This window comes from Microcaecilia unicolor, chromosome 2 (genome assembly GCF_901765095.1).
Source record: "Microcaecilia unicolor chromosome 2, aMicUni1.1, whole genome shotgun sequence".
Classification (NCBI taxonomy): Eukaryota; Metazoa; Chordata; class Amphibia; order Gymnophiona; family Siphonopidae; genus Microcaecilia; species Microcaecilia unicolor.
This window is the reverse complement of record NC_044032.1, coordinates 292,251,582-292,278,392: the sequence shown is the minus strand read 5'-3', so window position 1 is coordinate 292,278,392 and position 26,811 is coordinate 292,251,582. Positions and strand designations below refer to the sequence as shown.

Genomic DNA, 26,811 nt, shown 5'->3' with positions numbered 1-26,811 from the left:
TTGGATTGAGGAGAAGGCAGGGGAATGGAGAGTTGCTGGACATGGAGCGGAGGGCAGGGGAAGGAGGAGAATTGCTGGGCATGGATGGAGGGGGAAAGGGGAGAGGAAATTTGCTGGAGTTGGATGGAGGAGAAGGCAGGGGAATGGAGAGTTGCTGGACATGGAGCGGAGGGCAGGGGAAGGAGGAGAATTGCTGGGCGTGCATGGATGGAGGGGAAAGGGGAGAGAGGAAATTTGCTGGATATGGGTGGATGGAGGAGAGGGCAGGAGAGAATGGAGAGTTGCTGGACATGGATGGATGGATGGAGGGGAGGGCAGGGGAAAGGAAAGGAGACTTGCTGAACATGGATGGATGAATGGAGGGGGCAGGGGACAGAGGACATTTGCTGGATATGGGTGGATGGAGGAGAGGGCAGGGGAGAATGGAGAGTTGCTGGATGGAGGGAGGGGAGAGAAGTCAGGGAGGAGATGCGCATGGATGGAGGGGAGGGAAGAGAGGAGAAATGCTGGACGTGGATGGAGTGGAGGGCAGGGAAGAGAGGAAAAATGTTGTACAAGGATGGAGGGAAGGAAAGACAAAGGAAGGAGATGCTCATGGATGGAGGGGAGGGAAGACAGGAAGTAGATGCACATGGATGGAGGGGAGTGAGGAGAAATGCTGGATATGGATGGAAGGAAAACTGCTGAGTTGAGGAAGGATAGGGACAGGGCTACAGATGGTAGGACACACAAGGACACAAGAGGATGGTGGACATGGTGAGAGAAAAAATATCAGATGGAAAGAAGACATTGCATGAAACAGAAGACACTGGGACCAAAGCGAATAGATCAGACTACAAAGGTAGAAAAAAGTATTTTATTCAGAATTTATTAATTGGAATATGTCAGCTTTTGGAAATGTACATCTGTGATATTTTGCATGTAAGTTTCAATTTTTCTGGTATTGCTGCATGCTGAGTCTGACTTCTTAACTTTCCAGTTCAGTATTTTGCCTTCATATTTTTTGATTTCTAGATCCTTGTGTCATGTCCGTTGTGTCATGTGTTGTTCATGTGTGATCAAGGTGCAGTATTCTGATAGCGTGTAGTATTTGCAGCCCTTTTTGTTTTGCTTTTTTTTTTCACGAGGTAGTGTATTGGTGTTTTAGAGCCTAGTGTAATTACAGTTCTGTCTTTTCAAGCATAAGGTTGTAGCTCGTCCTGTCCTTGGAATTAGTGCTGTTATGGTTTAGTAAGGATAGGAGTGTGTTTTTGCACAAGTTTGTGCATAGCATTTTTCAGTGGAGCGATTGTGGGATAATGTAATTATATTTAAAAATATCAATTTTTCCATTAAGTATGTATGTGGTTATACTGATGCAGGGCAGCTTTTGGGCAGACTACTTAGAAATCCATCATCAAGTGAATTCTAAGGCATTATTTTGTAGGATCCCAAGAGACACTGCTCATACTTATATAGACAGTGCGTGCCCACCCATATTAGCTCTGGGCCCACCCAAAATCTCAGGTCTGGCTACGCCACTGATCTATTCTCTAAAAATTCTTTAGTGTGCTCTTTCATAACAGACAAATTAACATCCCCGAGCAGAGGTGTTTTAAAAGGTAACAATGCCCAAATAATGGAAAGCACTTGCGTACAGATTCCATAGTCGGCAAGGCCAAGGATTTCCCCAAATTTAATTGAAAAGCCAGAGAAATCCCCAAACTCTAAGCTTTCCATTAATGCTGATAAAGATGATTGAGGGTTCGACGAGATGGACCAAAATATTATCCACAAAGGCTTAAAGCTTGAACTCCTGAGAACAAATCTGTACTCCCTTTGTCCAAATTCCCTAAGATCTCCCAAATCAATAGGTCTAATGAAAGTACAAACAGCAGCAGAAATAAAGGACATCTGACAAGGACACCTCTGGATAGCAAAAGATTTGAGAGTGAACACTATTCACCCAAACTACCGCCCATGGTGATGCATAAAGAGCTCGTATGGCATAAAAAAAAAATCCTGTTATACTATATTTGCTCAAAGCTGCAAATAAGTCCCAGGCCACTCTATCAAATGCCTTCTCTGTATCAGAGCTGACCAACAGAGAAAGAGTTTTCATCCGTTACACCTGTTCCAAGGAAGCCAGTATTGTTCACAAATTCTTTGTGGGTATACGACCACGTAGAAAACCAACTTGTGGGTCAGCCTTCAAAGAAGAAAGGACCTGTGCCAAACGATTTGCCATGATCTTAGCAAACAACTTGGCCTCCACATGCACAGAGAAATCAATCGATAAGAGGCAGGCTGAGTGAGATCCTTCTCTGGTTTCAAAAGCAGAATTATTTGTGCAGTTTTCATCGAGTCATGCATTCCACCGTCTAACACAGATTACAGAGTAGGTACTATCGAAGGACCCAAAACTTTATAGAATTCATTTCTGAGGCTGTCCAGTCCCAGTGCTTTATATAGAGCACTTTGCTGAATGGCAAATGATACTTCCTCTTCAGTAATAGGGACATTCAATTTTCCCTTAGAGCTACTGAAGAGAACTGGGAGAGAAACACTTTCTAAATAAACATGACTTGCCAGTTTCATGTTCAAAAGACATGCATAATATTCAAAAGACATGCATAATATTGTTGAGAAACCGCAGTCATCTCCTTGTCCATTCTTACCAGCACTCCTCCTGCCCTATCCACCCGCAGAATGGTCCTTCCCCCCACCCCCACCCCCCGAACTGAAGAAGCAACTTAGCTATTAAGTTTCCCATGTTTATTACCATGCAAGTACAGTTGGTAGTGATACTGCATAGATTTTACCACTCACACGTGAAGAAGCCCTTTAAGGGAAGCTTGGGTGGCCAAGAGGGTACCTCACTGGTGCGAAGTAGGGTGCGCACCATAATGAACGCGAGTTGTGATAAGTTGTTTCTCAAGCCGCAGAATCTCCTGATCTCTAGCCTTTCATTTAAAACTAGTATAGGCCAGAATCTCCCCATGGAGTACTGCCTTAGCAACCTCCCAGAAAAAACATAGAAGTATGAACATGTTCTGCATTATGAAGTTGATGTCTTATGTGCAAGGATGGTGAGCCCTTAGGTCCCGCAAGGCCCCGAGGGACCTTAAGGAACAGCCGTGCAACCCCAAGTCTTCACCCGCGGTGACCGCCGTTCACCAAGGGTTGAGCCCCCAGCTGCAGGCGGTCAACAGGACTTCAGGAACCGCGGGGAGCAGAGCTGACCCAGACAGGGACCAGGAGTGCAGCGGACAGTTGGAGAAAGAGAACATCCGATAGGCCAAGTTCAGGGCAGGCAGCAGACAACGAAGTCCAGATCCGGCAAGAGGTCGAGGCAGGCAGCGAGCAGGGAAACCAGGAACAGTCCAAGGGTCAAGAACCAGCAGAACAAGGAATGCAGAGAATCACAGGAACCACAGGAAGCAGGCCTCGGGCACAGAACCTGAAGCCAAGTTCTGACTCTGTTTCATCCTTAATATAGCACAGCATTAGCCGCCCCGCCCCCGCAGGTATAGCCAACCAACCCGGGCCTGGCTATTGACAGAGTCCTTCTGATTGGCTCTGTCCGCCCAATCCAGCACCTTGGAGGCGGAGTTCCAACCCCCTGCATCTGGGGAAGACGAGAACGCCGACCAGCGCGCCCGGGCACCACCTCTACCCCCAGCGTGAACACTACCTTCCCCGCCGGCGACCGAGAGACTGGCGGCCGCAATCGGCGGCCTTGGCCCCGGCCCGAGCGGCCATCACCGCGGCGGGCCTCGGCTCCCCACCGCGACCCCAGAATCGCCGCCCCTCGTCGCGGAGGACGCCGGTTCCCGCCCCCCGCGGCGGAGGCGCCGGAGGGAGCAGCGGACGCGACAATTGATATTCAAACCATTTATGCAATATGTAATCCTTAAATTATGGATCCCAATACGACTGGGAAAGAAAGTGTCAACAGGAATGTTGCTCCTCAGGTGCACTGGTCTTGACATCCAGAGGTGCCCGATTCAAATCTTATTTCTGCTCCTTGTGATCTTGGGCAAGTCACTTAATCCTCCATTGCCTCAGGTACAAACTTAGATTTTGAGCCCTCTAGAGATAGGGAAAATTCCCATTGTACCTGAATGTAACTCACCTTGAGCTAATACTGAAAAAGGTGTCACCAGGGTGCAGTATCTACCATATCTCTAAAAGATCCAGACGAGCAAAACAAAGGGATTCCCTTAGTGGAAACCATGGTCTCATGAGTTGACCCATGGGATTTATCCATAGCCAGATCATGAACCATATTAAACTCTCCCCCCATCGAGCACGGTAGTATGGATCAATGCTGTAATAAACTGATGATATACATTGAGGCCATAAAGATTACAAAGGAGTAAATGTTGCCTATTTATGGTAACCCGGGCAATTACAAAACACCCAGTGGGATCTTTCAGAGTCTGATTCACAAGAACAGCAAGGCCCTTATGAAAAAGTATCAATACACCAGCTTTACAATTAACATCTGGGGCTTCCACTAAGTCTCCCACCCACCATTTTTTGAACTTAATGTGCTCGGAAGTAGATAGATGGTCCCTGGCAGAAACCCAATTATTAGCAACATTCCATGCTACTAGTCCCGGGGCAAGCAGTGGCTTCCCCCATGACCATCTCAATAACACACTGAGGGACATAATCGAATGGGGCACCCAAGTTTTCCTGAGGGTGTCCTCGCAGGACGTCCCCGCGAATGGGCGGGGAAACCCGTATTATCGAAACAAGATGGGCAGCCATCTTTCATTTCGATAATATGGTCGGGGACGCCCAAATGTCCACATTTAGGTTGACCTTAGAGATGGTCGTCCCCGATTTTCGGCGATAATGGAAACCGAGGACGCCCATCTCTGAAATGACCAAATCCAAGCCCTTTGGTCATGGGAGGAGCGAGCATTCGTAGTCACTTATCCCCCTGACATACTAGAACACCAACCGGGCACCCTAGGGGGCACTGCAGTGGACTTCAGAAAAAGTTCCAAGGTGCATAGCTCCCTTACCTTGTGTGCTGAACCCCCCAAAACCCACTCCCCACAAATGTATACCACTACCGTAGCCCTTAGGGATGAAGGGGGGCACCTATATGTGGGTACAGTGGGTTTGTGGTGGGTTTTGAAGGGTTCACATTTACCACCACAAGTTTAACAGGTAGGGGGGATGGGCCTGGGTTTGCCTGCCTGAAGTACACTGCAGTACCCACTAAAACTGCTCCAGGGACCTGCATACTGCTGTCATGGAACTGGGTATGATATTTGAGGATGGCATAGAGGCTGGCAAAAATATATATAAAAAAAAATTTAGGGTGGGAGGGGGCTAGTGACCACTGGGGGGGGGGGGAGTAAGAGGAGGTCATCCCTGATTCCCTCTGGTAGTCACCTGGTCATTTAGGGCACATTTTTGTGGCTTGGTCGTAAAAAAAAAAAGGACCAAGTAAAGTCGGCCAAGTGTTTGTCAGGGATGCCCTTCTTTTTTCCATTATCGGCCGATGACGCCCATGTGTTAAGCACACCCCGCCTTCGCGACACTAACGACATGCCCCCGGGAACTTTGGTCGTCCCCGTGACGGAAAGCAGTTGAGGGCGCCCAAAATCGGCTTTCGATTATGCCGATTTGGGCGACCCTGGCAGAAGGATGCCCATCTCCTGTTTTGTGTCAAAAGATAGGCGCCCTTCTCTTTCAAAAATGAGCACAACTGTGGACTTTTCCAAGTTCCTGAAGGAAAAGTTCATACTCTGTTATCAAGATGGACATAGGGGAAGTCAGTTCTTGCTCTGGGATTGGTAGCATGGAATGTTGCTATTAGGTTTCTGCCAGATACTTGTAACCTGGATTGACTACTGTTGGGAGCAGGATACTGGGCTAGATGGACCATTGGTCTGACCCAGTATGGCTATTCTTTTTTTTTTTTTTTTCAATTTTAATCTTTTTATTGATATAAAATCAGTATAACAAACATAGTACTTCAACTTCCTTAAATACAAATATAGACAACTAGCCAATTGTTTCCTCCATCTGTAAATTTTTCAACCCTTATTCCCCCCCTAGCCCCCCCTCCCTCCATCCCTTGTACTTCTTAAACCCCATACTGTTAATCTTTATAAATTCCCCCCCTCCCCGTTCCCCTCAACTATATGTGTGCCAACCATCCTTTTAACCGTGACCACCCCCTCTTCCTTCTCAATTCCCCATCTCTACGGTATGCCGTGAGTCTTTCCATGTGTACAAATTGCTCCACTTTCTCCCTCCACTCGCCCATGGAGGGAGGATTCTTATCTTTCCACTTTCGGGCAATAAGGCACTTAGCTGCCGCCATACCCCAGCGTAGCAGCTTACTGCGCTCCCAGGAGTCACTTTCATTATGTGTTCCCAATAAACACACCTGCGGGCTGCACACCATCGAAACCCCTGTCATTTTAACCATTGTTTTGGTAACTTCTATCCAAAATGGCAGTATCCGGGCACAGGTCCACCATATATGTAGAAAGGAGCCTCTCTCCTGTTCACATCTCCAGCACCTATCAGAAGCAGTCGGATACATTTTCCTAAGCCGCTCAGGGGTATAGTACCACCTAGACAGTACCTTGTATGCATTTTCCTGTACTAGTGCACAAGTGGAAGCCCGCCGGACCTCCCCACAAATCCGTTCCCACTCCTGGTCCGAGAAATTACATTTCAAATCCAACTCCCATGCTCCCTTGAAGCGGAATGGGGTTGGGTCACTCCCCCTTATAAACTTATAGATTACTGAGATAGTCCTTGGAACCCTCTGTAACATACCCCACAGGTTCTCCAAGCTCTCTTGCTCCTGTACTTTGTTCCCCCTCCACCCCATGGACCCCATAAAGTGCTTGACCTGTATATACGAGAGCTGATCACTTTCTGGCAGCCCATATTGAGCCTTAAGGTCCTCAAAGGTTTTCATCTGTTGTCCCTGTAATAAGTCCCGAAATTTTATGATACCCAAACGTTCCCATCTCAGAAATACCCGATTCTCCTTTCCCGCCCCAAATTTTGGTTCCCAACAGATCTCCGCCCTAGAAGACACCCTCTCTCCCTGTCCCCACTTCCTCCGAAACTGCTCCCACACTTGTAAGAGATGTCTACAAAACGGGTTATCCACCCCTGTTAGCCGAGCTTCCAATCCCTCAGAGGTCCATAAAAGGGATCTCAGGCTCCTCAAAGGGAAATACACCTGTTCTAACTGACATACCAACTTGGTCTGTCTCCTCTCCCATTCGAGCACCATTTTCACCTGCGCTGCATAAAAGTACCATTCCAGGCATGGTAGTGACCTTCCTCCTCTTTCCACCTCCCCCCATAGTACTCTCCTTGCCAATCTCGGGTGCTTACCCTCCCAAACAAACTGTATTATCAGACGTTGTAGCTTTTGCAACGTCCCCCTCGCCATCGCAACCGGCAAACACTGGAACAAAAATAACAATCTGGGGAGAATATTCATTTGAATGACTGCCATCCGTCCCCACCAGGATACCCACATTCCTTTCCACCGTGACAGATCCTGTCGGATGCGCTCCACAATTTTCCCATAATTCAAATCATAAAGTTTTTTAGGGTCCTTAGGTATAACCACCCCCAGATATCTTATGCTCTGTTTAGCCCACTTAAACGCGAATTGCTGCTTCAACTGGTGTTCCATGTCTGGAGACACTGTGATACCCAGGATTTCACTTTTCTCCATGTTGACCCGGAGCCCTGCGAATTGTTCATATTCCCCCATCACTTCCCTTACTACCTCTAATGTCTTCTCCGGGTCTGTCACATATAATAATAGATCATCTGCATATAGGGCCAAACGGTGTTCCCTCGTCCCCACCGTAAAACCCTGGTAGTCCGGGTGTTCCCTAATAAGCACAGCCAGTGGCTCAATATATATAGCAAACAAGAGTGGGGAGAGGGGACACCCCTGTCTAGTTCCCCTCCCAATGTCAAAGAGAGATGTATAATGCCCATTAACCCGTAGTCGGGCTTTTGGCGCTCTGTACAGCGCTGAAAACCAACTGTAAAAACCTTCCCCAATTCCCATTCGTCTCATCACTTCTCTCAGGAACTCCCAGTCCACCCTATCAAATGCCTTTTCCGCATCTATTGCTAACATCAGGGCCCCCGGGAGTCCCTGCTGCGCTGCCCACTGCAAATGCAGGGTACGTCGCACATTGTCCCCCACCTGCCGTCCCGGGACAAACCCTGACTGTTCCTCCCCTATCAACCCAGGAAGGACCCTCCCCAACCGGTTAGCCATCACTTTGGCCAGGATCTTTACATCCACATTTAACAATGAAATAGGGCGGTAAGACCCACTGGCCGTGGGGTCCTTCCCTGGTTTTAGCAGTAGCGAGATCCCCGCCTCCATCATAGAATTTGCCAAATTCTCCCCTTCCAATACCCCATTCCCCAGTTTAAGTAGATGAGGTCCCAGTTCTTCTACATAGCATTTATAAAAACGAGAGGAATATCCATCCAGCCCCGGGGCCTTCCCATTCGGTAGAGACTTAACAACCCGCTGTATCTCTCCCCACCTAACCGGCTCTCCTAGTTGTCTTTCCTCATCTGTCGACAAATGTGGCAATGCAATACGGTCCAAGAAGGCCGACATATTATCGTTATCTGTCCCCTCCCTAGCCCTATAGAGTTGCTCATAGTAATCCTGAAATCCCCTAGCTATATCCGCATCCGTATAATACCACCCCCCATTCCCATCCCTCAATTTCTGGATCAAGGTCTTAACCTTCCTCGCCCTCAGTTTCCCCGCTAAAAATGCACTGGACTTATTTGAGAATTCAAACACCCTCTGCTTCCATTTAGTTTGCATAAATTCAATCTTTTGCATTTGTAACTCTCCCAGCGCCTTCCTCACCTCTCTAAGTGCTTCTCCCAACTGTCTGGAAGGGTTCCTCTTATGTTGTTTCTCCAAGTACACCAGCCTACCGTGCAGCTCTAATGATTGTCTCTCTCTTTCCCTTTTCCGGCGGGCTCCCCATTTTATAAAGACCCCTCTCACCACTGCTTTCATTGTATCCCATAAAGAACCTTCTGATACGTCTCCTGTATCATTTAGTTGAAAAAATTCCACTATGGTGTTTCTAACTTCTTCCCTTACTACCTCGTCCCCCAGAAGAGTTTCATTAAGTTTCCAAAACCCTCTCTTCTGTTCCCCCTGGATCCCTTGCAACTTAATCCATACTGGAGCATGGTCAGATATCTGACATGTCCCTATCTCTGCTTCTACCAGCCAGTGCCAGCTATTCCGGTGTATCCATATGCTATCTAGGCGCGCATATGACTGGGCCACATGAGAAAAGTGGGTATAGTTCCTCTGCGTCCCATGCAATAGACGCCAGCTGTCCACTGTTTCACAGTCCCTCAAGAAAGATACTAGAGCCTTACGCCCCGGGCCCCCCATCCCTCTGTGCCCCTTGGAGTGATCTAATTCTCCATCAGGGGCTACATTAAAGTCTCCCCCAATGAACACTTGTCCTCTAAGAAACCCTTGCACTTCTCCCTTTAATGCTTCAAAAAACTGCTTCTGACCCGTATTAGGCGCATAAATGTTAAGGATAGTAATCTCCCTTCCTTGTAATAATCCTCTAATTCCCAAACATCTCCCACTCTGATCCCGGAATTCCTCCTGAATATGCAGCCCGCACGTGTGTCTTACCAATATAGCAACTCCCCCGGCTCTCCTGGGTTCCCGACCCTGATGTACCCTGACCTCTCTAAAGGATTTGTGTTTCAAAAGGTGCCCATCTCTTGGACGTAAATGTGTCTCCTGTATTAGGGACACATCCCATTGCATCCTTTGCACTTTAAAGACCAGACTCCGTTTCCCAGGGTGATTAAGCCCATTAACATTCCATGAGCCTATTGTCAACAACTCCCCCCCTTTTCCCAACCCCTTCTGACCTTTCCCTCCCCTCTTCCCCCTATCCTTCCCCCCCTCCCCTCCCTCCCTACCCCTTGCTGATCCTAGGTTATCCTGATCAGCCATGCTAGGAAATTTGACATCTCGTCCCTGAGGCGTCGGCCAAAGCATATCCATTATTTAAATCCCCCCCATTCCCCCTCTCCACCCTCCTTTTACCATACCATCACAACTCCCACTGTTTGTACCCCTCTCCAACCCTGCCTCTTTTTTTTTTTTTTTTTTTGTATAATATGTACTTATTATTATTAACATTTTTATTTCAATTATTAAACTTAGCTTTGGTTTTTATAATCCACATAACCTTCCACCCTCAACAAACCCTGTACCCCCCTTCGTAATTCTTACTCCAGATGGAGAATAAACTCCCAAGTCCTCTTTCAAGGTAGTCCGCTCTAATGAGCATGCTTATCTTTAGCCTGTTTTTTCCCGACCACAACTTGCCACGCCGAGTCCGGTCTGGGAGCCGCCTGGTTCTGTGGCTCTCGAGAATGATCCGGCACATCTTTACAGCCCAGCGCCCGCAGTGTCGACCATGCTTCCTCCGGCGTGCTCACTTTTCGGGATTTCCCCTCAACTGTAATCCAGACTGCGAAAGGAAACAGCCAGCGGTATTTAATTCCCTTGGCACGCATGAAGCTGGTTACCTCTTTAAAAGTGCCTCGTTTTAAGAGTGTAGTGCGTGCCAAGTCCTGGAAAATCTCGATTTTATAGCTCTTCCAAATTAACTCTTTGCGCATCCGAGCCAGCCTCAAAATTTTCTCCTTTATCGGGAAGTCCAAAAAACATGCCACCACATCCCGCGGCTGATTATCTCTGCGGGGACCTAGCGCCCTGTGCGCCCGCTGCAGGTGAATCTCCGGGGGCGGGACTTCCTGCTCCAAAGACAAAATATATTGGCAAAGTTCCTTAATGACGCTAGCACAGTTTGTAAAGAGATCCAGTTCCGGTATACCTTTAAATCTGAGGTTATTCCGTCTTGATCTATTTTCAAGATATTCCACTTGATCTCTAAGTTGATACAGCATTCCCTGATCCTCTGAGGCCTTTCGTTGCATAGTGTCCATTTCGGATTGCACGGTCACCAGACCCTCTTCTACTTCACCTATGCGGGTTCCTAATTCTCGTACCTCGTCTCGAATCTCTTTGAGCGCAGTTTGCACGTCCCGCCGGACCCCCGCAAACTCCGATTTCAGCTCCAGAAATAATTCAGCAACATCCGCGGGCAGCATGCTTGCAACCTCTCGGCCTTCTTCGCCCTTGTTCTTCGGTTCCGGCGCTGATCGCGCGGCCGCCATCTTTGGTCCCCGCAGCTCTGGTCCTTGCTTCCCGTCTCCACTTTTTTCCCGCCGTTCCGGCGTATAACGGAATTGCTCCAACGTTTTCTTCGGCGGCATTACCTGAAGGGACTTCCTCCCTTACTGTCCGGCCACTTTTCACTAGTCGAGGAGGATTTTATCGCCGTTTTTGTTAATCGCCCCAACGGAGCTCGTCTTTTAGCCCTCCACCTTGGCACGTGACGTCACTTCCTCTCCAGTATGGCTATTCTTACGTTCGTTCTTGAAAACAAAAAAAGCCAGATCTGCCTTCTGGTGATTCAAGGTTTGCAAAGGTTTGTCTCTTAATTGGAGACGTGACTCTATTAATGTTCCAGGATATCAACTAGCATCTAAACAGGCCCAAAAAACAGTGAAAAGAGCAGGCCAAGGTGCAATCAAAAGACAATAGAACTGTCCCAGCCAGAAGACCTCTTCCCAAAACCCAAAAAAAGGAAAACAAAGGAAAAACAAAATCCCTCCCATAATCCAGAACCAATTCCCCAACCATCCCACAATAAATCCCCCCTGAACCATTATTAGCAGACCACGTCCTCAAGAGGACTGAGGGCACAACAAAGCTCCCCTGTGCCCCCCCAACTCAGTGCAACTGTAAATGTCAACATTTGTGTCCCAACAAAGAGATCCTCAAAAAGCGATTTCTCATGCTGAAAGGTAAAGTACAGCAGACAGTAGAAAAACATATGCCCCACCAACCTACTGGGGTCTTTGAATATATGAGTGTGTGTGTGTGTGTGTATATATGTATATATAATCGGCATATAAAAATGGGATGAAAGGAAGCACACTAATGATAGGTAATTGACATCTGTGAGTGAGAGAAAAAAATGTTCATGGCCACAAACAGCAATACACAAAGGTAAGAAGGGGGGAGGAGAAGGGGAAAAGAAAGGAAGAGAAAGAATTCAAGAAATCAAAACATGAAAGAAGTCCTGCCAAGAATGTGAAGGCCATAGAGGGGTCCACGACTGTCAGATCCTACAAGACTCCCAAAATCAGCCAGGACCCCATGGACAGGGGTCATGTTTAAAAAAATAAGATCCTAGCACACCGAATCCACAGAAACATGGTAAAATATCATGCAGGCTCACTAGGCAAGTTTGTAGGGCGAGTTGAAAGTAAAGGTCCTCCAGCAGCACACACAAAAAGAGAAAAATCCATCTAAGTAGGCTCGTAGCAGAAGTCCAGAAACAGTCTATGAGGCATATCTCAAGCAACAGTAAATGAGCTTTGGCGGAAACACGCTATCCCTCATCCATGATCAAGGTGAGCAGAAGATAGGCCGTGATCTGATGGCAAACTAACCAGCTGGGGCATTTGATGCTGGAAGTTGCTGAAGGAAATTCCGTGCTGCTTCAAAAGAGTCAGAGTTGTGGCTTGCCATCCAAAAACACCTTGATCCGAGCAGGATACAATAAAGCAAACTGGATGTTCCTCTTATGAAGGTCAGCACACAGGGGTGTGTGGTCACTAGCCCCCTCCCACCCTACTTTGCGCAGGAAAGAGACTCGAGAAGAAAAGGCTTGGAAGCATAATACTTGTTTTTGTAGGTAAGGGGACCTCAGGCTCGAATAGCCCACAAAATTTCAGCTTTGTGCACTTAATTTAACAGTTTAAAAATTACCACTCTGAATCTGGTTTTATATGGTCTCTTGAGACCCAAACAGTGAGCCCGTTCGATGCTCAACACCCCAGCTGCCGATTGAAGCTATAAGGTAGTCACCAGCCAAGACTTGAAGAAGCCCCAGAGTTCCACATCCAATATTGTCTCTGGCAGGCAGACCAAATGTAGATTCCCTCGTTTTGACCTATTTTTGATATCATCAAGCTTGTCCTCCATCACTAACATCAACTTTAGTTTGAAGCTCTGTGTTTAGATACGGTGAGCTGTTGCACATGGTCCTCCAATCAGAGACCTACTGGCACTGCCTTGAGAACTCCCCATTCATAGCCTCCAACCACCTGTCCACAATGTCCAATTTATCTGCCACACTCTGGAGCTGCTTGTCCAAAGAAGAGTCTATGGCCTATTTTACTTCAGACACAATTTCTGCTACTCATGCGGTGCTCACTGTCAAGAGCCCAGCACTATCGTCATCTGCCATCTTGGTATCACACATAACAGAGCTTCCTTGTCATCAGCAGCAGATGAATCCATTAAATGATGGGTTGTATCCGCCTACCAGCAGGTGGAGATAGAGAACACTGAAAAACCATAGTGCCTTTAGGACAGCTAGCCCCAACTGCTTTCAGTATTTCTCTATCTCCCAGCAGGTGTGGATGTAGCTTGATCAGCTCCTGGATTTCAGACTGCCTGGGGTGACTCTTGTGCTTTGCCAGTTGAGCAGGGATGTTGTGGCTGGTGGTGCCCACTTTAAAGGCATACAGGTTCGCCCTTTCCCTGCCTTACCCATTCCCCTCACCTCCCGGAGTCCCTCTGTTGCTGCCTGCCTCCAACTTTCCTCACAGCGTAAAAAAAAAAAGAGCGCGCTTTTACTGCATGGCTGTTCTGAGGCTTTTTCCAGTGATTCTGGTTCTGTGCAGCTTGACCGGAGCTCGTTGACTTGATCTTCTGAGGTGAGAGTGGTGCCCAGCTCCTCCGGGGAGGTCCCACGGACGTCATTCTGATCGGGATAAGTTTTGGCGCAAAGCTGCCATTTTATTGCTATATTCCCGTCCTGTCAGGCGATGGCGGCTGAAGGAGTTAAGCACTGTTGCTGTTGCTAGTATGAGCATGGCGAGCGATGTTTCTTCCCGCTTGATGGAGCTGGCAGCGGGCGTCATTTTGGAAGCACCGCATGTCTCGACCCTCATGGTTGCAGAGGAGTCTGAGTGCAGGGTGACGTCTCGTTTAGAGGCTGCCAGAGGAGCTCCTACACCCGTTTCTCCTAATTTGGAGGCGGAGGGTCAGGGTGAGTTTTTCTCCCCTGAGTTTGTGCATTTAATGCATAAGGCTTTCATGCTGAGAATAGCTCTGTCGCAGGTGTCTGACACTGCGTTGCCTCCTGGCATCCCTCCGGGTGCTGAGGCCCCCGGGGATGGCTTCAGATGTTATTTCCTCCCCCCCCCCCCCCCCCCAGCGTTGCAAACACGCTAAACATAGGTAAATTCCCCATCTGAAAGTGGCGCGTATCCTTTTTTCCCCCCATGGTCGGACTGTGGAGAGTCTGAGGGATCTGGCAGGCCCTCAGGGACGGATGATCCAGAGGAGGGTGCCTGTTGCCACTGGATTTGGATGATCCCAATGCGGTCCGGATTTTCCACCGTGACGAGCTGCCAGCTCTCATTACTGACGCCTTGCAGGCCCTCTCGATTGATGATCCTGCTGAAGGCGAGGCCTCCTCTGTTAATCTTAGGATGGCGAGTACCAAGAAGCCTACTCGAGCCTTTCTGGTGGATGACTCCATCCAAGAGCTTATTTCTGCTCAATGGTCAGACCCCGATGGGCTTTTGAAAGTGGCCGGGCTATGGGTCAGCTTTACCCTCTGCGTGACGAGCACTTGGCCCCTTTGGGGATCCTAAAGTGGATGCATTGGTCACAGCAGTGACGACAAAAGACCACTCTCCCAGTAGAGGTAGGGGTTGCTTTGAAAGTCATGCAGGACTTGCGGCTGGAGTCAGCGCTGAAGCAGTCCTTTGAAATTGCGGGCTTTGCCTTGAGGGCGTCTATTTGCAGTTCCTGTGCAGCCCGGGCATGTCTTTCCTGGGTACTGCAGGCGGTGGGACAGCCCGCCGATGGTGCGGGCCCCCTTTCTGAGGTTGCCCCGCAGATGGTCAGCCCTGTCATTTTTGGCTGACGCCCTTTATGATCTGGTCAGAGCTTTGGCTAAACAGATGTCTGTGGCGGTTTCTGCCTGCCACCTTCTTTGGCTGCGGCATTGGGCGGCTGACATGGCTTCTAAGTAAAGGCTGGTGAGGCTACCCTTTTGGGGCCTCCTGTTATTTGGAGAGGAATTGGAGAAGATTGTGAAAGACCTGGGGGAATCTAAACCCCAGCGGTTACCTGAGGATAGGCCGAGGCCTTCTTCCAAGGGTTCTGTGTTTCCCTCGTCTTCCAGACCTCGCTTCCGTGAAGCTTGCAGGTATCGCCCGGGGCGCTCTGCTAGGTTTTCTCAACGTGCCCGTTTTCAGCAGAGGAACTCCTTTAGCTCAGACAAACGTTCCGCAGGGGCCGGTTCAAGGCCAGGAGTTCAGTGACGTCCTCCACAATGATGGGACGCCGGTCCACTCCTTCTTCCCTGCAGTAGGAGGAAGTCTTTCCCTCTTTCTAGAGGAGTGGACCAAGATTACCTCAGATCAGTGGGTCTTGAACCTGATCAGAGAAGGTTACCGACTGGAATTCGGTGCCCCGGTGAGAGACGTGTTTGTGGAGTCCCGATGCGGCACTGCCATAAAACGGGCGGCAGTAGAGGAGACCTTTCAAGTCTTGCTGCACCTCGGAGCAGTGATCCCGGTGCCTCCCGCCAAACGCGTCTGCATCCGCTATTCCGTTAATTTTGTCGTGCCTCGAAAAGGCGGGTCTTTCAGACAGCTCCTCGACTTACGAAGAGTCAACGAGGCTCTCAGAATACGACATTTTTGCATGGAAACCCTGCGCTCTGTCATTGTGGCGGTTCAGCCAGGAGAGTTCCTCACGTCTCTGGACCTAAAAGAAGCTTATTTGCACATTCCTATCTGGCCTCCACACCAGCGGTTCCTCCACTTTGCGGTGTTGGGAAGCATTTCCAGTTTCAGGCCTTGCCTTTCGGCCTAGCCACAGCTCCCCATACCTTTCCAAGGTAATGGTGGTCGTAGCTGCCTGTCTCAGGCGAGAGGGTATCAGAGTTCACCCTTATCTCGACGACTGGCTCATCAGAGCGGATTTGGCCACCGAGAGTCGTCTTGCCACAGCCAGAGTGGTGGCGGTCCTGCAGGCGCTAGGCTGGGTGGTCAATATACCCAAAAGTCAACGGTCCCCCTCAGTCTCTCATGTATTTGTGGGTCCGGTTCGACACAGCATTGGGGTTTGTCTTTCTCCCGACCAAAGGCGGTGCAAGCTTCAGAATCAGGTCCGTCTGCTCCTGCGGATGCCTCGCCCGCGAGCTTGGGACTTTGTCCAGCTGCTGGGGGTTGATGATGGCCACCTTGGAGGTGGTGCCTTAGGCGAGAGCGCATATGAGGCCTCTGCAGATTGCCGTGCTTCAACAATGGTCTCCGATGTCCTAGGAGTATCAACACAGCCTAACGTTGCTCCCTGCAGCCCGGCTCAGTATGGAGTGGTGGCTCTTAGACAGGATGTTGCGCCAAGGAATGCCTCTTGCACTTCCTTCTTGGTGCCTGGTGATAGATGCCAGCCTGCTGGGCTGGGGAGCGCATTGCCAGGGAAGCTATGTTCAGGGTCTGTGGACACCCATGGAAGCGGGGTGGTCCATCAATCATTTGGAACAGAGCGATATTTCAGGCTCTGATGGCTTTTCAAAAGACTCTGAAGGGGCTTGCTGTCCGGGTTCTATCAGACAACACGACAGCGGTGACATACATAAATCAGGGAGGCACTCAATGCGGGGCCCTGGCCACGGAGGCCGCCCAGATTTGCAACTGGACCTAGCTACACCTGCAGCTTCTGTTGGCAGCTCACATAGCAGATCAGAGCAACGTGCAAGCCGATTTTCTCAGCAGGCATCAAATCGACCCGGCGGAATGGGAACTGGCAGAAGAAGTTTTTCTTCAGATTTGTGCCAAATGGGGAACTCCCAGAATGGATCTAATGGCATCAAGTGCAAACGCCAAAGTACCTCGCTTTTTCAGCAGAAGGAGAGATCCTCACTCGGCGGGGTTGGATGCTGTAGCTCAACCCTGGCCCTCGGAGCTCCTGTATGTGTTCCCTCCTTGGCCCTTTATAGGGCAAGTCCTACTACGGATTCGACAGCACTGAGGTCTGGTGATTCTCATCGCTCCAGATTGGCCAAGGCGTCCGTGGTATGCGGATCTCCGCCGGATGTTGGTGGACGCTCCAGGGCATTTGCCCCTGGTGCCGAACCTGTTTGATTCAGGGTCCGGTGTCTATGGAGGATCCCTGCCAATTTGGTCTTACGGCCTGGCTATTGAGAGGGTGCAATTGAGAGACAAGGGCTACTCTAACAAGATCATCTCCACTGTCTTGCAGGCCCGCAAGCGGTCCACCTCCGCAGATTATGCTCGGATCTGGCGCAAATTTGAGGCGTGGGGTGTTTCAAAGGCGATCACTCCCACACGGGCTACAGTCTCGACAGTGCTGGACTTTTTGCAGGAGGGCTTACAGAAAGGCCTGGCTTACAATTCCCTGCGGGTGCAAGTGGCAGCATTATCATGCTATCGAGGGAAAGTCGCTGGCTTGTCCCTTGCTGCTCATCCGGACATTGCCCGATTTCTCAGATGGGTGCTTAGGCTCTGTCCGCCCGTCCGATTGCCCTGTCCGGCCTGGAACCTGGGGCTGGTGTTGAAGGCTCTTCAGTGTTCGCCCTTCGAGCTGCTTAAACGAGCTTCGGAGAAGGATGTGACTCTCAAGACAGTCTTTTTGGTGGCCATTACATCGGCTAGACGCGTGTCTGAGATGCAGGCGCTGTCCTGTCGGGACCCTTTTCTGCAATTCTCGGAGTCCGGAGTAACGGTACATACAGTGCCTTCCTTCCTGCCTAAAGTGGTTTCAGCGTTTTACCTGAACCAGCCCATTTTTCTTCCTTCCTTTTCTAGGGAAGAGTTCCCGGACTCCTTTGGGCAGTTACATCATCTGGATGTCCGTAGGGCGCTGTTGCAGTATCTACAGATGTCAAATGATCACCTTTTTGTCTTGTTGTCAGTTCCTCGGCGTGGAGGCCCGGCGTCTAAGGCCACTATAGCCCGTTGGCTCAAGGAAGTTATTTTTTCTGCTTATCTGATTTCAGGTCGCTCTCCGCCTGAAGCGTTTAAGGCGCATTCCTCGAGACGGGGCCCTGGTCCATGGCCCAGAGCAGATAGGAGGAAGGCTTTCCTTTTTTCTGGGCGAGTGGACCAGGGTAACTTCAGACACTTGGCTTCTAGAAGTTATCAGAGACGGCTACAAGTTGGAGTTCTGCCGGCCCCTGAGAGACGGGTTCGTGAACTCTCCCTGCAAGTCTCCCCTCAAAGTGGCAGCAGTTCAGCAGACTCTGGACAACTTGCTCCGCCTTGGTGATGGTGATCATTGTGGCTTATCTCCACAAGGAAGGAGTGCAAGTCCATCCCTACCTGGACGACTGGCTGATTCGCGCTCCCTCCTTTGCGGAGTGTGGGAGAGCGACGGACAGGGTCAATGCTCTTCTGAGCTCCCTGGGATGGATCATTTATTTTTATTTTTGTTACATTTGTACCCCGCGCTTTCCCACTCATGGCAGGCTCAATGCGGCAGGCAATGGAGGGTTGCCCAGAGTCACAAGGAGCTGCCTGTGCCGGGAATCGAACTCAGTTTCTCAGTTCCCCAGGACCAAAGTTCACCACCCTACCCACTAGACCACTCCTCCACTCCTCAACCGGGAGAAAAGTCGGCTGTGCCCGTCTCAGTCCCTGGAGTATCTGGGTGTTCGGTTTGACACCCAAGTGGGCAGAGTGTTCCTGCCGGACAACCGGAGCCTCAAGCTTCAGGCCCAGGTGGGCCGGTTCCTAGCCTCCTCAGCTTCTCGGGCTTGGGATTATGTGCAACTGTTGGGCTCCATGACGGCCACGATGGAGGTTGTGCCCTGGGCCAGGGCCCATATGAGACCACTACAGCACTCTCTGCTGCGGCGCTGGACTCCGGTTTCAGAGGATTACGCAGTTCGCCTTCCCCTGAACCCGGCCGTGAGAAGGGCGCTAAGTTGGTGGCTGAGGTCAGATAAGTCAGCCTTTATGCCTCTCACATCCCCGGAGTGGATTGTTGTTAACGACGGATGCCTGCTTGACGGGCTGGGGAGCCCACTGCCTGGGAAGGACAGAGCAGGGGATATGGTCGCCGGCGGAGGTGAAGTGGTCCATTCACCTCTTGGAACTTCGGGCCATTCGGTTGGCGCTTCCAGCGTTTCTTCAGGTACTGATACTGTAGCTGGTTCGAATCCTGTCAGACAGTGCCACGGCCGTGGCCTATGTCAATCGCCAGGGAGGTACCAGGAGTGCCCCCCTAGCCAGGGAGGCCATGAAGTTATACCAGTGGGCAGAGGCGAATCTGGACCAGCTGTCGGCGGCTCACATTGCGGGAGTCCTGAATGTCAAGGCAGACTTTCTCAGTCGCCATACCTTGGATCCCGGAGAGTAGCAGCTGTCTGCCCGGGTGTTCTCGGAGATTACGAAGCGCTGGGACATGCCGACCTTGGATCTGATGGCGACCTCGGCCAATTGCCAAGTGTCGCGGTTCTTCAGCAGAGGACGGGACCCTCGAGCTCTGGGGGGGGGGGTCGATACTCTTCTCCAGCAGTGGCCGGTGCAGGAGCTTCTCTACGTGTTCCCGCCTTGGCCTATGCTGGGCAGAATTCTCGGCCGGGTGGCGAAACACCCAGGCCGGGTGGTCCTGGTGGGTCCAGACTGGCCAGACGCCTTTGGTATGCGAACCGGCTTTCCGTGGTCAGTCTTCTGCGGCTTCCAGCGGAGCGGGGCCTCTTACATCAGGGTCCCGTGGTGATGGAGGATCTCTCCCCCTTTGGTATTACGGCCTGGCTCTTGAGTGGAAGTGGCTGAAGAGGAAGGGCTTCTCGGACAAGGTCATCGCCACTATGCTGAGAGCACGGAAGCGCTCTACTTCTAGTGGCCTAGTGGTTAGGGTGGTGGTCTTTGGTCCTGGGGAACTGAGGAACTGAGTTTGATTCCCACTTCAGGCACAGGCAGCTCCTTGTGACTCTGGGCAAGTCACTTAACCCTCCATTGCCCCATGTAAGCCACATTGAGCCTGCCATGAGTGGGAAAGCGCAGGGCACAAATGTCGCTCAGCTCTCTTAAGGTCCAGGTAGCGGCTCTAGCTTGCTTCAGGAGTCGCCTGAAGGGTGCTTCCCTGGCTTCTCAGCCAGATGTGGTGCGTTTTCTCAAAAGGGTTAATCACCTACGCCCTCCTCTGCACTCGATAGTGCCTATGTGGAATCTTAATCTGGTGCTGCGGGCCTTGCAGAAGCCACCCTTTGAGCCATTGTCGTGGCTGTCTCTGAGGGACCTGACGTTGAAAGCGGTCTTTTTGTTGGCAATCGCTTCAGCCAGGAGGGTTCCGAGCTCCAGGCGTGCTCGTGTAGAGAGCCATTCCTGCGGTTCACGGAGGCAGGAATGTCTATTCGCCCAGTGCCTTCCTTCCTGCCCAAGATTGTTTCTCGCTTCCATGTGAATCAGCAGCTTTGTCTACCCTCCTTCCTTAGGGAGGATTATCCAGAGGAGTATCGTGCTCTCAGATGCCTGGATGTTAGACGAGTTATCAGATACTTGGAAGTGACCAACAATTTCCGGAAGTCGGATAACCTCTTCGTGCTGTTCGTGGGCCCCCGTAGGGGTCTGCAGGCATCTAAACCTACCGTGGCATGATGGGTCAAGGAAACGATTGCGGCTGCTTATGGGGCCGCAGGGAAGGTGCCGCCTATCCAGCTGAAGGCTCATTCTACTAGAGCACAGGCGGCTTCGATGGCAGAGTCCAGGTCAGTTTCCTTGGAGGAGATTTGCAGATCGGCAACTTGGGCGTCTGCTCATACCTTCTCACGGCATTATCGCTTGGACGTGGCAGCACGGGCCAAGGCCCAGTTTGGAGCTTCAGTGTTGCGTTCTGGGATTTCCATGTCCCGCCCTGGGTGAGTACTGCATGGGTACATCCCACCAGTCTATGGATTGATCTGCTTGATGATATGGAAGGTAAAATTATGTATCATACCTGATAATTTTCTTTCCATTAATCATAGCAGATCAATCCATAGTCTCTCCCAGATATCTGTACTGTTTGTTCTAGTTCAGTTATATTTCAGGTTCAAGTTTAGACTTCAGTTCCTGTTCAGGAGGACTTCGTGTTCAAGTTCTTCCACTTGGATTTCCCTGGAGTTGGGACGATTTTGTGTTAGTGATCTGCTGCTTTTTTCCCTCCGTTTCGACGGTGGTTGGATTCATAACTAAATTATGCCAGTGCTCCCTCCCGCTTTGTGCGCCAGTAGGATAGCTTTGTTTCCCTTTCGCTTTGGCGGTGATGGGTTAAGCCAGCTCCTCCCGCGGTTGCGGTAGCAGGATATGCCAGTTCCCCCCGCGTCGGCGGGTGTGGGTGCCCCCCCGCTTCGGTGGTGGTTGGATGGCGGAGTGTCCCTTTGTGGGTGTAATTCTCTATGTTTGGTGATTCCTGCGGATGGAGCTTTGATATCGATTATACTGAGGATTTCCTGGTAGCACATGACCACATATAGAGAGGCAAAAGATTGCTCTCTATCTTCACCTGCTGGTAAGATGGACACAACCACCAGTCTATGGATTGATCCGCTATGATTAATGGAAAGAAAATTATCAGGTATGATACATAATTTTACCACATCTCACTACTACCAGTCTTCATACTAGGAAGAGCTGGAGATGCTGAGGTATTTTGTGTATCTGTATTCCCTTGAACACCCCACACATTCTGTACTCTCATATTTTTGGATGCTGACTTCTTTTGTTTTATATGTCTTGGTAGTGATAACTGTTGAAACCTGGGGGACTCCTTGCCCTTACCTCAACTCTTAGATTTCTTGTTTGATGTTGCTGTATTTGTATTCATAGCCTATAGGTTTGGTGATTGTCTTCTACCAACCAGATTATTCTCTGTTGTTCTTATCACCTACACAAAGGAGGGAAGGGGAGAGAAGAGAAGGGGAAAGGGAAATCAAGAAAAAAAAGAGAAAAATGTTTCAGTTTTATGTCATAGGCAATGGGGTTCTGGTTAGGGAGGGAGGGAGGGGGAAGATAGGGGGGGAGACTTGTTCACAGTTTGGACTATATTTCTTTTGGTTTTTGACGTGTGTTCTGGTATTTGACTTGTTACTTACCCAGTTGTTGGATATATTTGCCTTGATTTGTCTTCAATAAAAAATGGCAAAACAGATGTTTCTGGGCTCTTAGAGAGCAAAGTCTGTTATGAGGCACCATCAGGTGACACCCTATGTGTATGCTGAAGCCTTCTGATTGTCCATGGAGAAAATAAAATGCTTCTTTCTTAGTCATCCTAATTTTTTGAGTTCTAATTCCAGTACAATTGACTATTTGCCTCAAATTGTCATACTTACTGCTGTTGCTGATTCTGTTTTGTTTTCTTAATGTTATACCTTGCATTTATCTTCCTGTAGAGTACGCAGTCTGTACCCCAGTCCTTGATGTCTGAACAACAATCAGCCATCCAGAAACAGGATTCAGTCCAAGGGTGAGTGCCCATCAGTTTGTGACTGAGTATTCTTGGGGTTTTCCATTTGTCCAGTGTCTGAGAAAAAGCACTTAAGTGTGTGTGTTGTGAGTATATATGTTGTACATACTATGCTATGTGTCTACAGTGCATTCTGAATATAGTATTTTTATCAAACTTGTTCTTATTGCCTAATATCCAAGGAATTAAAAGCAGTGTGCAATAATTAAGGGCAGATGCCCATAGAAAAGGGAGCTAAAGTTGGGTAAGAATGAGGAAGAAGAGTCAACTCGGACAGATGAGCAACTAAAAGTATTCATATTGAGGCAGACATCAGTCATGACCTCAGAACTTCTGCCTCCAGGACTCTGCTGAGCTCAGGAAGAAGGAAGAACCTGAGAAATGGTTTCTAAGCCAACTTTAAATTTAATGTAGGAGGATTCAAGATGCAGATCAAAAGGGAGACCGTTTCATATATTGAGTGACAAGCTGATAAAAAGCAGTGTGGCATGTGGTTTTAAGCCTCATCAAAGTGGGACATGAAATAGCTAGCAAACTGCTATGCATGGAACATAGTCCATCAAAGGGCATCAGACAGAGAAGCAGGGAGACCAGCGAGGAGGGTGCAGTGAAGGAAGGTTTTATATTTAATTCTAAAAGCCTCCAGAAACTAGTGCTGCTCCGTCACTGGTGTCACATGAGCTGTAAAATAGCCATCGTCTAGGAGTTTCATCACCATGTTCTAGACTTTCTTAAACTTATTTCAGTGAAGTAAGATTTAACCCTCTGTAGAAGGAGTTAGAGTAAAACAATATAATAAGTGATGAAATAAGTACACACAGATCCCTGGAATCCAAAAAATATTCGATTGCCTATGCTGTCATATACACCTTTAATCACTTCTTTTGGGTGCTACATTTCAGAAACTGGATGAAGAGACAAATTCTTTCCTAAAATCAAAGGGGCTATCCAGTTATCTTAAGCCAGATTTTTAAAGACGTAACTAGTGAAGTAGGGGGTTTTGAATATACCTGGTTAAAATTAACTGGATAACTTACCTAGTTACCTTTTGGCCGGTTTATTGATCAGACCAGACTTAACAGATTATCTCTAACTGAACAGTGTAGATAGTGCTGATTCTCCAAGGACAAGCAGGCTGCTTGTTCTCACATATGGGTGACGTCCACGGCAGCCCCAGGCCCGGAAAGTCTTCCTAGCAACAAAAGTTGCTAAAGCCTTTGGGTGCGTGGCCATGTTCCCGCCTGTCGCGCGAGAGTCCCGCTTCAGTCTTCTTTTTTCCGCGGTCAAGAGCGGCTGTTTACGGCGGTTCTGTGCCCCAGAAAAGAAGAGCCTTCGTTTTAGTCGGCTTTTTGCCGATTTTTTTCTTCTTCGTCGTGTTCGTGCACGAGCTGTTTAGTTTTTCTAAAAAAAAAAAAAAAAAAAAGTGTTTTCCCTTAGTTTCTTTAGTTTTTGCCCTCAAGTTTCCTTACATCGTCTTGGCCGCCCGTACGGGTTTTCTCCCTTTTTTTGCCCTTCCTTTGGCACCATCGCGAATTTTGATTTCGCCGCCGCTATTTTTCCATCGATGACATCGAGGCTCGCCCACCGGCTTCAAGAAGTGCACTTGGTGCAACCGGGCAATCTCAGGCACCGACCCTCACGCGTGGTGTATCCAGTGCCTTGAACCCGATCATCGCCCAGACGCATGTAAGTTGTGTCTTAGCCTTAAAAAGCAGACACAGGCGTCGAGACAAGCTCAATGGGAATGCCTATTTGGAGCTTTGCCCGGTACTTCGGCGTCGACAGCGGTACCGAAGGTCGGCGGTGTCGATGTCGGCACTGGAGAGTGCATCAACCTCGGGAGCGCAGGTAATGGCTATCCAGAGACCATCACATGCTGGCAGCAGTGAACCATCGAGTGGGTCTCCACCTCCCTTGAGGGCTCCTGTGGTACAGGCCCATCGGGACCAACCTCTTTCGGACCCGACCCCGATGAGGCGTGTGGATTCTATGTCCTCCTCGTCGGTACCGAGGGGTACCAGTGATGTACCTCGAGCGAAGGCAAAGAAGCACAGTCATCGGTCCCTTTCTCTTCACGGTACCAAGAGCTCCAGGGCGTTGAGGGAATCAGCCCCCGTGAAACGTCGACGCCGGGAGGACCGCTCACCCTCTATACAAGAGGTGTCGATGCGCCGGTCTCCGGACAGCCCGGTACCGCCTCCTCCTCAGCAGATTCTAGCCTCGACTCCTGTACCGACGCCACAGCTTTTCTTGACAGTCACTCTTGACGAGCGCCTCAATGCCATTCTTTCAAGGATCCTGGAAATGCTGCTGCGACCGCCTGTGGTGAGGCCCTCAACGTCGGTGCCGCCTGCGGCCTCGGCTGCCACCCGGGTTGACTCGACATTGATGGAGGGAGCTTCATCGCTGCCAGCATGGAAGTCAACTTCTTGGCATCACCATCAAGGACATAGCTCCTCGGCTTGGAGACGGGCTCGGCTTCGGACTGCAGTCAGGGAACTCCTGTCCGATACCGAAGAGGAGGCCTCGTGAGAGGCAGAGGAGGACCCAAGGTATTTTTCTGAGGAGTCTTGTGGCCTTCCCTCTGTAAACCCCCAGGAGTGCTCATGTGTGCTTACCAGCACTTGGCTTTCAGAGAAGGACTCCAACAGGTCTCCTCTATGGCTGCTTGTACACCTAGCCTACTCTGGAGATTGACGACTTCCCACTCTGTCAAGGCTTCCCAGAACTGGCCTGTACTCAGTTGGCCTTTTACTGGGGATACAATTACTGCCTTGGTCCAAAAAGCCCTCTGCTCCTCCCTTGTCTTCAGCTTGCAAACAGCCGTATTCCACTTGCCAAGGGAAGCAAGGATCCTCTGATATCCTTGTCTTCAGGTGGCTATTCAACAATAGGTCCCATCTGGGAAAGTGCCATTTGTAAACCCCCAGGGGTGCTGGTGTGTGCTGAGCGCCGTCTTGTGACTCCCGTCCAGACTCACAGTCTCTCCACCAGGGCTTACCAGCACTTGGCTTTCAGAGAAGGACTCCAACAGGACTCTATGGCTGCTTGTACACCTAGCCTCAAGGACTGGGGCTCCTCCTTCACTCAGGGTGACTGTTCCCCCAGTTATCACCGCCTCTCTGAATCCATCCCTGCTATACCCTCTAGTAACCGGTCACACATTTGGTACTCCGGCAGGGCCCCTTGATACCATCTTTGGGGAATATAGCCCTGGTTCCTCTGCTTTCACAAATATGCAAATTCACTCTACATTGAATGCAAATCCACTTTATTAGTTCCAGTCTTGTGGGAAACAAGTTCTGTCAAGCTTATCCTTCAACTTGTTTCTGCTCCACTGAGCCCACTTATTTGGGAGACCTGGGCCTCAGTATAAAACAGCCACCACCCCTGGATAGGACTTCCTTCACTCTAACTCTACAGACCTATCCTCCACCCCATGGCTGTTAGTCAACTTCACATAATACACAGTGTCATTAATAACATGTCCCCAGTCAGGTAAGTACCTCCTGGGTTTTTGAGGGAACCGTCTCTCTCCACTTCCAGGAGTTCTCCAGCAGGTCTCTTCCTTCACTTTCTCCCTCTGACCTCAGGCTCCATTTATTCCAGGTCCCCCCTCTCCTGCTGGCTTAAAGTCCCCCATCTCCTCTCTCTTGTCTTGGAGGGTACTCTTTATAGGGTGACTAATTATCCTCCCCACCTCTTTAGGCCCCTCCCCCTGGTTCCAGAAAGGTCCAGGCCCAGAACACTCTCCAACTTTCCATCTCCTATTCTGAGAGTTCCCCCTGGTGGCCTCTTCAGGGAAGGAAAGGTCCTATACCTTGAGCACCCCCTAGCTGTCCCTTCCAGTCATTACACTGGTGTACACCTATTTATCTCCCTCTAGTGACCAGATCAGGGCATTTTCCAGACTTTCGGTAGGAGAGCGCCCTCTGGCGGCCTCCTTAAGGTAGGGCAGTCACTGTGTTTATCACACCTCTGATCCTACTCCTTCGCCGGAGAGAAAGCTTTCTCTCCCGGAGAGTTTGTCTTTCTCGTCCTTTGTCCAGGAAATGTCTACGGCCATTCCCTTCCTGGTGGTAACTGAGGATGAGCCCAGGGCTGAGATGTTCAAGGTCCTGGACTATCCTTCGCCACCTAAGGAGTCATCCACCGTTCCTATACAT

At 49.8% G+C, this 26,811-nt stretch overlaps 1 protein-coding gene across 1 annotated transcript in view; it reads left to right on the top strand.

Annotated features, from left to right (window-relative positions):
- The window catches only part of WNK3 (WNK lysine deficient protein kinase 3), a 584,725-nt gene that overhangs the window by 360,396 nt on the left and 197,518 nt on the right, over nt 1-26,811 (top strand). Inside the window, 1 exon segment of the mRNA XM_030194275.1 lies at nt 22,572-22,645. Coding sequence (XP_030050135.1) covers nt 22,572-22,645 — 74 coding nt within the window.